Source organism: Moschus berezovskii, chromosome 1 (assembly GCF_049115385.1).
Source record: "Moschus berezovskii isolate FMDL1 chromosome 1, NW_MosBer_1.0, whole genome shotgun sequence".
Lineage (NCBI taxonomy): Eukaryota > Metazoa > Chordata > Mammalia > Artiodactyla > Moschidae > Moschus > Moschus berezovskii.
In genome coordinates, this window is record NC_142460.1 from 14,867,239 (window position 1) to 14,879,755 (window position 12,517).

A 12,517-nucleotide genomic window follows, 5' to 3' on the forward strand; every position below is an offset into this window, starting at 1 on the left:
ATTTTTTTATTTCTGTCTCCTCTAAAGGGGAGCATCCCTGATAGCTCAGATGTTAAAGAATCTGCCTGCCATGCAGGAGACCCTGGTTCAATTCCTGGGTTGGGAAGATCCCCTGGAGAAGGGAAAGACTACCCACTCCAGTATTCTGGCCTGGAGAATTCCATAGGCTGTATAGTCCATGGGTTGCAAAGAATCAGACACGACTGAGGCCTCACTTCACCTCTAAAGGAGGTCTAGCTGCTGTCAGTGATCTCGTATTATTCACTGAATGAAGAGATTAACTTTGGAAATATCTCTGTAAAGGGAGCTTTTACCACTCTGCCACTTCGGATTGTTTTGAACAACTCCTTCTCTCCCACAAATTCTCTATGCTTCAGTTCACTTCAGTCGCTCAGTCGTGTCCGACTCTTTGCGACCCCATGAATCACAGCACGCCAGGCCTCCCTGTCCATCACCAACTCCCGGAGTTCACTCAAACTCATGTCCATCAAGTCAGTGATGCCATCCAGCCATCTCATTCTCTGTCGTCCCCGTCTCCTCCCGCCCCCAATCCCTCCCAGCATCAGCGTCTTTTCCAGTGAGTCAACTCTTCGCATGAGGTGACCAAAGTATTGCAGCTTCAGCTTCAGCATCAGTCCTTCCAATGAACACCCAGGACTAATCTCCTTTAGGATGGACTAGTTGGATCTCCTTGCAGTCCAAGGGACTCTCAAGAGTCTTCTCCAGCACCACAGTTCAAAAGCATCAGTTCTTCGGCGATCAGCTTTCTTCACAGTCCAACTCTCACATCCATACATGACTTGACCAGAATTAGGGTATTAAGATAGTCATATCATGATATTTTTGGAGAAGGAAATGGCAACCCACTCCAGTGTTCTTGCCTGGAGAATCCCAGGGATGGGGGAGCCTCGTGGGCTGCCGTCTATGGGGTCGCACAGGGTCAGACACGACTGAAGTGACTTAGCAGTAGCAGCATCATGATATTTATACTGACAGATAGCACAGGTATAGATGTCTCCATATATCAAATCCTTTCCACTCTAGCTAGCTATGACTCATCTGTGCTTCCGCTCCTAACAGATGTGAATAGATTTGTAAAAGTACGGCAGAGAAAAGGTAGAGATGAGAGAACCAGGGATTGGGAGAAATTGCCTTTTAGTGCAACAGAGGAGACAAACCTGCAGTGGAGAGGCGTGCCTTTGATAGAGGCGGGAAGAAAACGCTCATGGACCCAGAATCAAAATTTGGAAAGGAAAGACAAGAGGAAAAGAACGCTCCTTTTCCATGGCTTGGAGGACTCTGGCTGTGATATATTCTTTGGCAAACAGTCAAAGAAAAGAACGAGTGCCATTTGGGCCACATGGCAGTGACAGTGTTCCGGAGACTGGCAGTTGGCCATGGGCACACCCAGTAAGTGTGGCCACAGTCCCCGCCATGCTGTGTGCCCCTTTCCAAAGAGTCCATCCGGTGCCGTCCAGAGGCGCGCTCGGGAGACGGAGCTGGCGGTGTGCGCGTCTCAGGAAAGGCAGCTTGGTCAGCTGCCTTCCTAACGGTTAGCTTCCTGCCCTCCTGAAGGGCAGCTCCTTCCCGGTTCCAGTTGCCCCAATCCTCAGATACGAGGCGTGTTCCTGAAGGACTCATTCCATGTGTGTGTCACTTTTCAGACCCCGAGATTGGAGCTGCTGTCCTCTTTATCAAAGCGGAGGAGACCAAGCAGCAGATGAACAAACTCAACAGTGAGGTATGGAGTTTTGTCTCTCTCTGACCAGGCTGGAGTGGTGAGGGGCAGGAAACCCCAGTCGCCAGCAGAAGCAGTGCAATATAGTCATGACGATATGCACTGTGGTGGCTAGTGACAAATGTGGATGAATTCCCACTCACCCTGATGTGAGTATCAGTTACTTAACTTCTCTCAAGCTCTGTCTTGCCATGTGTAATAAGGAGACAGCAGTTATACATACCTTATGGCCCATTTGTGAAGTTAAATGAGATCATCTAGCTAAATCATATAACATACAGGAAGCACTAAGTGCTAATTTCTCTAATTAATGTCATAAACGTATTGATATTTGGTTTGGTTGGTGCTTTTTCACTTTTTTATATACTTTAATTTTTAATGAGTTAAAGCAAGATCATTCATCCAGAGATGAATCAAAATAATGAATCAGAGTAATCCAATGGCCTGAAACTGTTCTTTTCTCTAGCCTGCATTTGCTGTATAACTTTAAGCACTTTAGCTCCCTAGATCTTACCATCTCTTTGTATAAAATAAGGTAATTTTAAAAACTATTTTATTTAGGTATATTGTACATCTTATAAAATGCACTCATTTAATCATTTTTAGCAGCTTTATTGAGTGATTCAACCATGCCCGTGTGAGTTTTAGAATGTTTTTTATCAACCTAACAAGATCTCCTACACCCATTCATGATTAATTCCTGTTCCCATCCAGTCCTGGGCAACCACTTGTCTACTTTCCGTTTCTATAAGTTTGTCTTTTCTGGATATTTCATATAAAAAGAGAAGGTAATTTCTGAATCACTCTCTTCATTTGGGTGCCCCCCAATATAATTAATTTTAAGAAAAGATTTTGAGACAATGATTTGCATGCAGATACTTTCTCTGGGAGGTGATCTGGGAAGCAGGAGGAAGGAGTAGCGGAATAAGACAGGAAGAAAGGAAGGCAAGTGAATCAGGGGGTGTTAATGAGATAATCGACTCTGTAGGCAGTTGGGGCTCCTTTCTGCTGGGGTGGGGGCACTGAGAGCTTGTGTAGGGCAACTCAGAATTGTTCTTCCATGAGACGAGAATAGATGGCTTCTGAGGGATTACCTGCAGGTTTAGCTGCAGGAGAGACTAGAAAGATCCTTCAAATAGGAAAATGCAGGAAGACCCAATTGTTTGTGACGACCTTCAGGGTAGACCTAGGTCAAATACCCTGAGCAGGCACAGACAGGGTAACCGGGCTGAAGTGGTAGATTCTCTGATGAGATCCTGGCAGAAAACGTAGCCAACTGATGGTGTTGATGGGATCTGAGAAAAGTGAAATTCATATAAACGTAACTGGTTTCCAATTCTCTGTAACCATGGAAAACTGGGCGTCTTGTCATAACGTGCAAAGGTTCCTGTTCCCATGTTCCATCAGCTCAGTGAAGATGTGGGTCTTACTGCCTTCTCTGCTGAGTGCGCTCTCTGGAGGTGAGATTGTTGCCAACAAGAAGTAAGAGGCCAAAGTGCAGATTAACAAGTTAGGAACAGAAACACTCACTGGATTGGAACTCGTTTAACTGTAAGGACTTGGCCATATGCGGGATCACCCAAAAAACCTTTTATTGAAAATACACCAAGAGACCAAAACAAGCTAAACACTCTGTTAGAGACCTGGACATCAACTTTGTGTGTGTGTGTATGTGTGTGTGTGTGTTTGGTTTAAGAGCACTTTATTGTTGTGGAGTTTTTTTTAATTGGTGGGGGTTTTTTTGTTTGTTTGTTTGTACATCAGCTTTTTACAAAACAATTTCCTTTAAGATATTGTCATCAGATAAAATCACCCATCTGAATCATTTTTTCTCACATTTGAGGACATTATCTAGTGGCTGTAAGAATGGGTTGACCAATATCTTAGCTCAGCTACAGGAGTTAGTGATTAGTTTGGGGAAAAAAGTGTGTACCTTCACCCTTTGGAATGTTGATGATTTTTCCAAGTTACACCTGAAAATCCGTACACTGTATGCCTTTCCTTTCAGAATGTGAGTCAGTGATAGATGCATTAAAACAGATAACCATTTGGAAAACAAAATATTTCCCCTGTGTGATTCTGCATTCATGACAGCTTTTCTAGTGAAAAGATATAAATCGTGTTATCTTGTCATATATTGAAGTAAAAAGGGCAAGATAAGTGTCAGTGTATTCCTTCCCTAAAGAATTAGTTTTTCCTTAGTTGAAAATATCTGATTTCTTCATAGTCGAAGCATAAGTAAAAAAGACCTTATTTTTCACACATAATTTAATTTGTACATAGTCTTGACCCTTTAGGTAGTATATTAAAACTCACTAAGACAGGATTAAAATACGAACTGACTTCAAACTGTAAAATTACCCCCAAATGGCAACCCACTCCAGTGTTCTTGCCTGAAGAATCCCAGGGACGGGACAGCCTGGTGGGCTGCCGTCTATGGGGTCGCACAGAGTCGGACACAACTGAAGCGACTTAGCAGCAGCAGCCACAACCACCTACCAGAATGTGATCCACTGGAGAAGGGAATTGCAAACCACTTCAGTATTCTTGCCTTGAGAACCCCATGAACAGTATGAAAAGGCAAAATGATAGGATACTGAAAGAGGAATTCCCCAGGTCAGTAGGTGCCCAATATGCTACTGGAGATCAGTGGAGAAATAACTCCAGAAAGAATGAAGGGATGGAGCCAAAGCAAAAACAATACCTGGTTGTGGATGTGACAGGTGATAGAAGCAAGGCCCGGTGCTGTAAAGAGCAATATTGCATAGGAACCTGGAATGTTAGGTCCATGAATCAAGGCAAATTGGAAGTGGTCAAACAGGAGATGGCAAGAGTGAACGTAGACATTCTAGGAATCAGCGAACTAAAATGGACTGGAATGGGTGAATTTAACTAAGATGACCATTATATCTACTCCTGTGGGCAGGAATCCCCTAGAAGAAATAGAGTAGCCACCGTGGTCAACAAAAGAATCTGAAATGCAGTACTTGGATGCAATCTCAGAAGTGACAGAATTGTCTCTATTCGTTTCCAATGCAAACCATTCAATATCATGGTGACCCAAGCCTATGCCCAACCAGTAACGCTGAAAAAGCTGAAGTTGAATGCTTCTATGAAGACCTATGAGACCTTTTAGAACTAACACCCAAAAAAGATGCCTTTTACATTATAGGGGACTGGAATGCAAAAGTAGGAAGTCAAAAAACACCTGGAGTAACAGGCAAATTTGGCCTTGGAGCACGGAATGAAGCAGGGCAAAGGCTAATAGAGTTTTGCCAAGAGAATGCACTGGTCATAGTAAACACCCTCTTCCAACAACACAAGAGAAGACTCTACACATGGACATCACCAAATGGTCAATACCGAAATCAGATTGATTATATTCTTGCAGCCAAAGATGGAGAAGCTGTATACAGTTAGCAAAAACAAGACCAGGAGCTGACTGTGGCTCAGATCATGAACTCCTTATTGCCAAATTCAGACTTAAATTGAAGAAAGTAGGGAAAACCAGTAGACCATTCAGATATGACCTAAATCAAATCCCTTATGATTATACAGTGGAAGTGAGGAATAGATTTAAGGGACTAGATCTGATAGATAGAGTGCCTGATGAACTCTGGACGGAGGTTCGTGACGTTGTACAGGAGACAGGGACCAAGACCATCCCCATTGGAAAGAAAGGCAACAAAGCAAAATGGCTGTCTGAGGAGGCCTTACAAATAGCTGTGAAAAGAAGAGAAGCGAGAAGCAAAGGAGAAAAGGAAAGATATAAGCATCTGAATGCAGAGTTCCAAAGAATAGCAAGGAGCGATAAGAAAGCCTATATCAGCGATCAATGCAAAGAAATAGAGGAAAACAAAGAATAGGAAAGACTAGAGATCTCTTCAAGAAAATTAGAGATTCCAAGGGAACATTTCATGCAAAGATGGGCTCGATAAAGGACAGAAATGGTATGGACCTAACAGAAGCAGAAGATATTAAGAAGAGGTGGCAAGAATACACAGAAGAACTGTACAAAAAAGAGCTTCACGACCCAGATAATCACAGTGGTGTGATCACTCACCTAGAGTCAGACATCCTGGAATGTGAAGTCAAGTGGGCCTTAAGAAACATCACTACGAACAAAACTAGTGGAGGTGATGGAATTGCAGTTGAGCTCTTTCAAATCTTAAAGATGGTCCTGTGGAAGTGCTGCACTCAATATGCCAGCAAATTTGGAAAACTCAGCAGTGGCCACAGGACTGGAAAAGGTCAGTTTTCATTCCAATCCCAAAGAAAGGCAATGCCAAAGAATGCTCAAACTACCACACAATTGCACTCATCTCACACGCTAGTTAAGTAATGCTCAAAATTCTCCAAGCCAGGCTTCAGCAATACGTCAGCCATGAACTTCCAGATGTTCAAGCAGGTTTTAGAAAAGGCAGAGGAACCAGAGATCAAATTGCCAATATCCGCTGGATCATTGAAAAAACAAAAGAGTTCCAGAAAAACATCTATTTCTGCTTTATTGACTATGCCAAAGCCTTTAACTATGTGGATCACAATAAACTGTGGAAAATTCTGAAAGAGATGGGAATACCAGACCACCTGACCTGCCTCTTGAGAAACTTGTATCCAGGTCAGGAAGCAACAGTTAGAACTGGGCAAGGAACAACAGACTGGTTCCAAATAGGAAAAGGAATACGTCAAGGTTGTATATTGTCACCCTGCTTATTTAACTTATATGCAGAGTACATCATGAGGAACGCTGGGCTGGAAGAAGCACAAGCTGGAATCAAGATTGCTGGGAGAAATATCAATAATCTCAGATATGCAGATGACACCACCCTTATGGCAGAAAGTGAAGAGGAACTCAAAGGCCTCTTGATGAAAGTGAAAGAGGAGAGTGAAAACATTGGCTTAAAGCTCAACATTCAGAAAACTAAGATCATGCCATCTGGTCCCATCACTTCATGGGAAATAGATGGGGAAACAGTGGAAACAGTGTCAGACTTTATATTTTTGGGCTCCAAAATCACTGCAGATGCTGATTGCAGCCATGAAATTAAAAGACGCTTACTCCTTGGAAGGAAAGTTATGACCAACCTAGATAGTACATTAAAAAGCAGAGACTTTACTTTGCCAAGAAAGGTCCGTCTAGTCCAGGCTATGGTTTTTCCAGTGGTCTTGTATGAATGTGAGAGTTGGACTGTGAAGAAAGCTGAGCGCTGAAGATTTGCTGCTTTTGAATTGTGGTGCTGGAGAAGACTCTTGAGAGTCCCTTGGACTGCAAAGAGATCCAAACAGTCCATCCTAAAGGAGATCAATCCTGGGTGTTCATTGGAAGGACTGATGCTAAAGCTGAAATTCCAATACTTTGGCCACCTCATGCGACGAGTTGATTCACTGGAAAAGACTCTGATGCTAGGAGGGATTGCAGGCAGGAGGAGACGGGGACGACAGAGAATGAGATGGCTGGATGGCATCACCAACTCGATGGACATGAGTTTGAGTGAACTCCGGGAGTTGGTGATGGACAGGGAGGCCTGGCGTGCTGTGATTCATGGGGTCGCGGAGAGTCGGACACAACTGAGCAACTGAACTGAACTGAACCACCTACTTGTCTTTTCCCCATAGTTTCTACAAAGTAATGTTTATATAGCCAAAAAAAATATCTGTCTTTCAAAGGCCAAGACTAATTTTTCCATTTCACCTACTTCTTGCTACTCACATATGTGATCATTTGATTGCTCTCTTCTTTCTTTATTCTATTCTTTTGGTTAGGATTAAGCAGGAGAAGAATTAATAATAAATGGTAGGAGGCACTGCATGACAATAACTCTGCAACCCAAAGGGGACCCCCTCAATCTAGGTGAGCCATATTTGACAGTGTGTAACCCAGAGGGCATCGTGCGATCCCCATTCTGATATTTGCTCAAACATTTCAGATATAAAGAAATTGTTCATTGATGTGTAGAGTTCATAATCAACTGACTAAAGACAGCACTAAAATAAGGAAAGGAAAACTCTTGGTAATAACCTACATTCACAGTACCGTTTAGAGAGCTTAAGAGATGTAAGACAGCTGCTGATGTTACAATGCTTTTGAAAACATTGCCATTGCTTTGCAGTGGTGAAATGGTGACATGCTAAGAAAATTGTTTAAAAATAACAACAAAACACCATGGCGGGTGGCCGGGGCCGTGTCAGTCGAATGCTCTGCTTCTGAAAATGTTTGTAGGTAAGGCTCAGAAGGCTTCCTCATCTCTGAAATCTGGGTGACCCAGAAAAACTCCACAGCCAGGCCTACCAAGAGAAGCTGCTTGCCTCACCCCAGCAGGAGTAACGCATCAAACACGACAGAGCGAAAGGGGCAACGTTTGGAGTGAGAACCGTATCTAGATCCCTATTCATGGACTAGCTCTGTGACTTCAGCAAAGTGTTCACCTTCCCTACGTTCAGCTCTGCCATCCACTAAACATTAACAATGCAGCCTGTCAGAGGGGAGGGTTGTAAGGACTTCAGACTCTATGTAAAGCGCCAGACGCGGCGTCTTCCTTTAGGAAATGCTCAGAGGGCCATTCCTTCCTCATGCAAGGTCACGCTTCTAGGCAACAAATGTGACTCAAGTTAGACCCCCCTGCTGCCCAACAGTGCCCCGTGCAGAGTGACGGGAGAACTCGCCAGTGCTGCTGGAGTAAGATGAAATGAATTAAGGGAAACATACTTGATTATGAAAATTACTGCTTTCACCTGGGATTTCCTTTTGCTATGAAGATGCTCACTATCACATTAGTATTGAACGTGATAGGGCAAAAAAAATTACATTTCAATGCATCTTACTTTAGCTAAACAGTTTGAGGTAATGGTGTCACTGATTTACTGTAAAGAACACTTATTCTGTAACACTTAAAGATTGAAGGGCAAAGAGAGCCAGTGTGCCAGTTAATAGTGCTTGACCGTTACTTGGCATTACACTGAACATATGAACAGCAAAATGATGATAAAACTAGGCAGAAAACAACCTGCCAAACTTAACAGAAAGATGACCGCAGTCAAATCTTCATTTGCAAAGTGAGAAAATGTGGTGCCTTGTTAAATCATCCTTAGCAGAGTGCAGCTTGGCTAGAATGCTCTAACTTGCCACTTTTTAGCATTTTTCTTGTAGGTACATAAAGAAGCCAGTTAATATTGGGCCATTTTAAGGCAACTTGAGCTTTAACTAAATTAAGAAGAATGAAATATATATGTGCCTAAATAAAAGAAACTTTATTTTGGGGGGAGCTCCAAAATCACTGCAGATGGTAATTGCAGCCATAAAATTAAAAGACACTTGCTCCTTGAAAGAAAACTTATGACCAAACTAGACAGCATATTAAAAAGCAGAGACATTACTTTGCCAACAAAGTTCCATCTAGTCAAGGCTATGGTTTTTCCTGTGGTCATGTATGGATGTGAGAGTTGGACTGTGAAGAAAGCTGATTGCAGAAGAATTGATGCTTTTGAACTGTGGTGCTGGAGAAGACTCTTCAGAGTCCCTTGGACTGCAAGGAGATCCAACCAGTCCATCCTAAAGAAGATCAATCCTGGGTGTTCATTGGAAGGACTGATGCTAAAGCTGAAACTCCAATACTATGGCCACCTGATGTGATGAACCGACTCATTGGGAAAGACCCTGAAGCTGGGAAAGATTGAAGGTGGGAGAAGAAGGGGACGTCAGAGGATGAGATGGCTGGCATCACCGACTCGATGGACATGAGTTTGGGTGGACTCTGGGAGTTGGTGATGGACAGGGAGGCCTGGCGTGCTGTGATTCATGGGGTCGCAGAGTCAGACACGACTGAGTGACTGAACTGAACTGAAGCAAAAACAGTGAGCTTTGTAGAAACGATTTATATGGACTTTTTTGAGACAGAAGTCTGGCTTCTCATACTTTTTATAACTCCAGGTTTGAAACAACTTGATTGAGATATGATTAACATATCGTAGAATTCATCCACTTAAAGTTACAACCTAAGACGTCCCTGGTGGTCCGTGCTTCCCCTGCAGGGGACACAGGTCCAGTCCCTGGTTGGGGAACTGAAATCCTGCATGCTGTGCAGTGTAGCCTAAATTAATTAACTAATTAAAGTGTAAAACTCAAGGCCTTTTAGTATATTCCTAGACTCGTGCATGCATCACCATGATAAGTTTTCGAACGTTTCGTTACCCTACAAAGAAAGTCTGCACCACTCAGCCGACACCAGTGGCTGCCCCCCCTCAGCCCCATGCAACCGCTGACCTGCACCCCGCGCCTACACGTGCCTACTCGGGACATTTCATGTAGATCGTACAGTGTGGCCCCTGTGACTGGCTTTTTCCAATGAGCATGTTGTTGCTATTTTCATCTCACATTGTGGCATGCCGGTACTTTATTCCTTTTCATTGCCAAATAATAGGTCTCATTGTATAAATATTCCACATTTTATTTATTCATTCATCACTAGATGGGCATTTGTGGCGTGCCCACTCTTTGGCAATAAGAATAATGATGCTATGAACATTCATAAAACACTCAGAAAAAGTTTTGTGTGGACTTTAAAAGAAAAGCATGTGCGAAAGTATTTTATTTCTCCGTGTCTGCCCCGAGTGATTTCAACCAGGAACAGATGGTCATCACAGTATGATGGGTAGTCCATTGAATACGCTGTTTTTTATTTTTAGTTGGAGGAGAGTTGCTTTACAATGCTGTGTTGGTTTCTACTGTACAACAACAGGAATCAGCTGTCACTCGTCGTACCTCCCTCCGGGGGCTCCCTCCCACGCCCCGTCTCCCCATCTGGGTCATCCCAGAGCACCGGGCTGAGCTCCCTGTGCTAAGAGCAGCTGCCCACTGGCCGTCTGCTTCGCACGGGAGCACGGGGCCGTGTGTGTGAGTCGGTGCTGCTCTCTCGGCTCACCCCACACTCTCCTTCCCCTGCTGTGTCCACATCTGCGTCTCTGCGCCTGTCCTGCAAACAGGTTCCTCAACACCATTTTTCTAGATTCCATATGTACGCGTTAACGTACGGCAGTTTTCTCTCTCTGACTTTGTGTGCATGTGTTTTAATTTCTCTCGAGGAAGGAAGAATTGCTGCTAACTCTGTGTAACACTGAGCAGCCGCCAGACTTCCCCAGAGCGGCAGACGCACTGTGCATTTAGCAGCATATGAAGATCCCAAGCTCTCCAGTTGCTCACAATTTTTATTTATCTGATTTTCTTTTGTTATGACCACTCTTGTGTGTGTGAGGTGGTACCTCATGTGGTTTTCAATTGCATCTCCCTGAGAGCTGATAATGCTGGGCATATTTTCATGTGCTTACTGGCCATTTGCATGTATTTGGAGAACTGTCAGTTTATATATCTACCCATTTTAAAGCTAGTTTGTCTATTTATTGTTGACTTGGGAGTGTTCTTTATATATTCTAGATAACAAGTTATGTACAGTTTTCTTCTCCCATTCTTTAAGTTGTCCTTTCATTTTCTTAACGTTTTTCTACAAAGCACAAAGTATTGATTTTGGTGATATCCATTTTATCTGGGTTTTGTTTTGTTTCGTTCTTTGTGATTTTGAGGTAACATCTAAGAACCCATTGCCTATTCCAGGGTCATGAAGATGTATTCCTCTATTTTCTTCTAAGAGTTTCATAGTATGAGCTCTTACATTTGGGTCTTTGATCTGTTTCGAGTTAATTTTTGTATATGGTTGTGTGTGTGTGTGTTAAGTTGCTTTGGTCGTGTCTGACTCTTTCTGACGCCATGGACTGTAGCTCACCAGGCTCCTCTGTCCATGGGAATCTCCAGGCAAGAATACTGGACTGGGTTGCCATTTCCTTCTCCATGTGGTTGATGAATGGGCCAAATTTTATTTAATTTTTTTGTGTGGATGTCCAGTTATCACATCACCATTTGTAAAAAAAAACAAAACAGTTTTTCGCCATTGAAGCATCTTAGCACACCTGTGAGACACTTGCCATTGATATTAGGGTTTATTTCTGAAATCTCAGTTCTCTTCTATTGATCTATATGTCTATCCATATCTTTTAAAATTTCTTTTAACAGTATTTAATTTTTCAACAGTAGTTCTTAGTGTACAGATATCCTTGGTTAAATGTATTCCTAAGAGTTCTATTATTTTTGATGCTATTGTTAATAAAATTGTTTTCTTGTTTTTGGGTTGTTCATAGTGCACAGAAATACACCTGATTTTTCCATGCTCATCTTGTATCCTCCAACCTTACCAAGCTTCTTAAATAGTTCTAATAATTTAGGGGTGAATTTTTTAGAAAACTTTTATATAAGATCATGCCTTCTAGAAATAGAGATGCTTTTATTTCTTCCTTCCCAATTTAAACACCTTATATTAACTTTTCTTCCCTAATTGCCTTGCCTAGAACTTCCAGTACAACACTGAATAGAAACGGAAAGAAATATCCCTGTCTTGTGCCTTCTCTTGGGAAGAAACTCTTTCAGTTTGTCACCATTGAATATGACGTTAACTGCTGGTTTTTCATAAGTTCCCTTTTTCATGGTGAGGAAGCATCTTTGTGTTCCTGATTTGTTGAGTGTCTTTATCATATTGTTCAGTTCAGTTCAGTTCAGTCGCTCAGTCGTGTCCGACTCTCCGCGACCCCATGAATCACAGCACGCCAGGCCTCCCTGTCCATCACCAACTCCCGGAGTTCACTCAAACTCATGTCCACAGAGTCGGTGATGCCATCCAGCCATCTCATTCTCTGTCGTCCCCTTCTCCTCCCGCCCCCAACCTTTCCCAGCATCAG

General features: G+C 42.8%; 1 protein-coding gene across 1 annotated transcript in view; it reads left to right on the plus strand.

Annotated features, from left to right (window-relative positions):
- The window catches only part of KCNH8 (potassium voltage-gated channel subfamily H member 8), a 495,092-nt gene that overhangs the window by 452,375 nt on the left and 30,200 nt on the right, over positions 1 to 12,517 (plus strand). Inside the window, exon 15 of the mRNA XM_088834824.1 lies at positions 1,665 to 1,741. Within this exon, the coding sequence (XP_088690950.1) occupies positions 1,665 to 1,741 (77 nt within the window). The remainder of the gene's footprint in view (positions 1 to 1,664; positions 1,742 to 12,517) is intronic.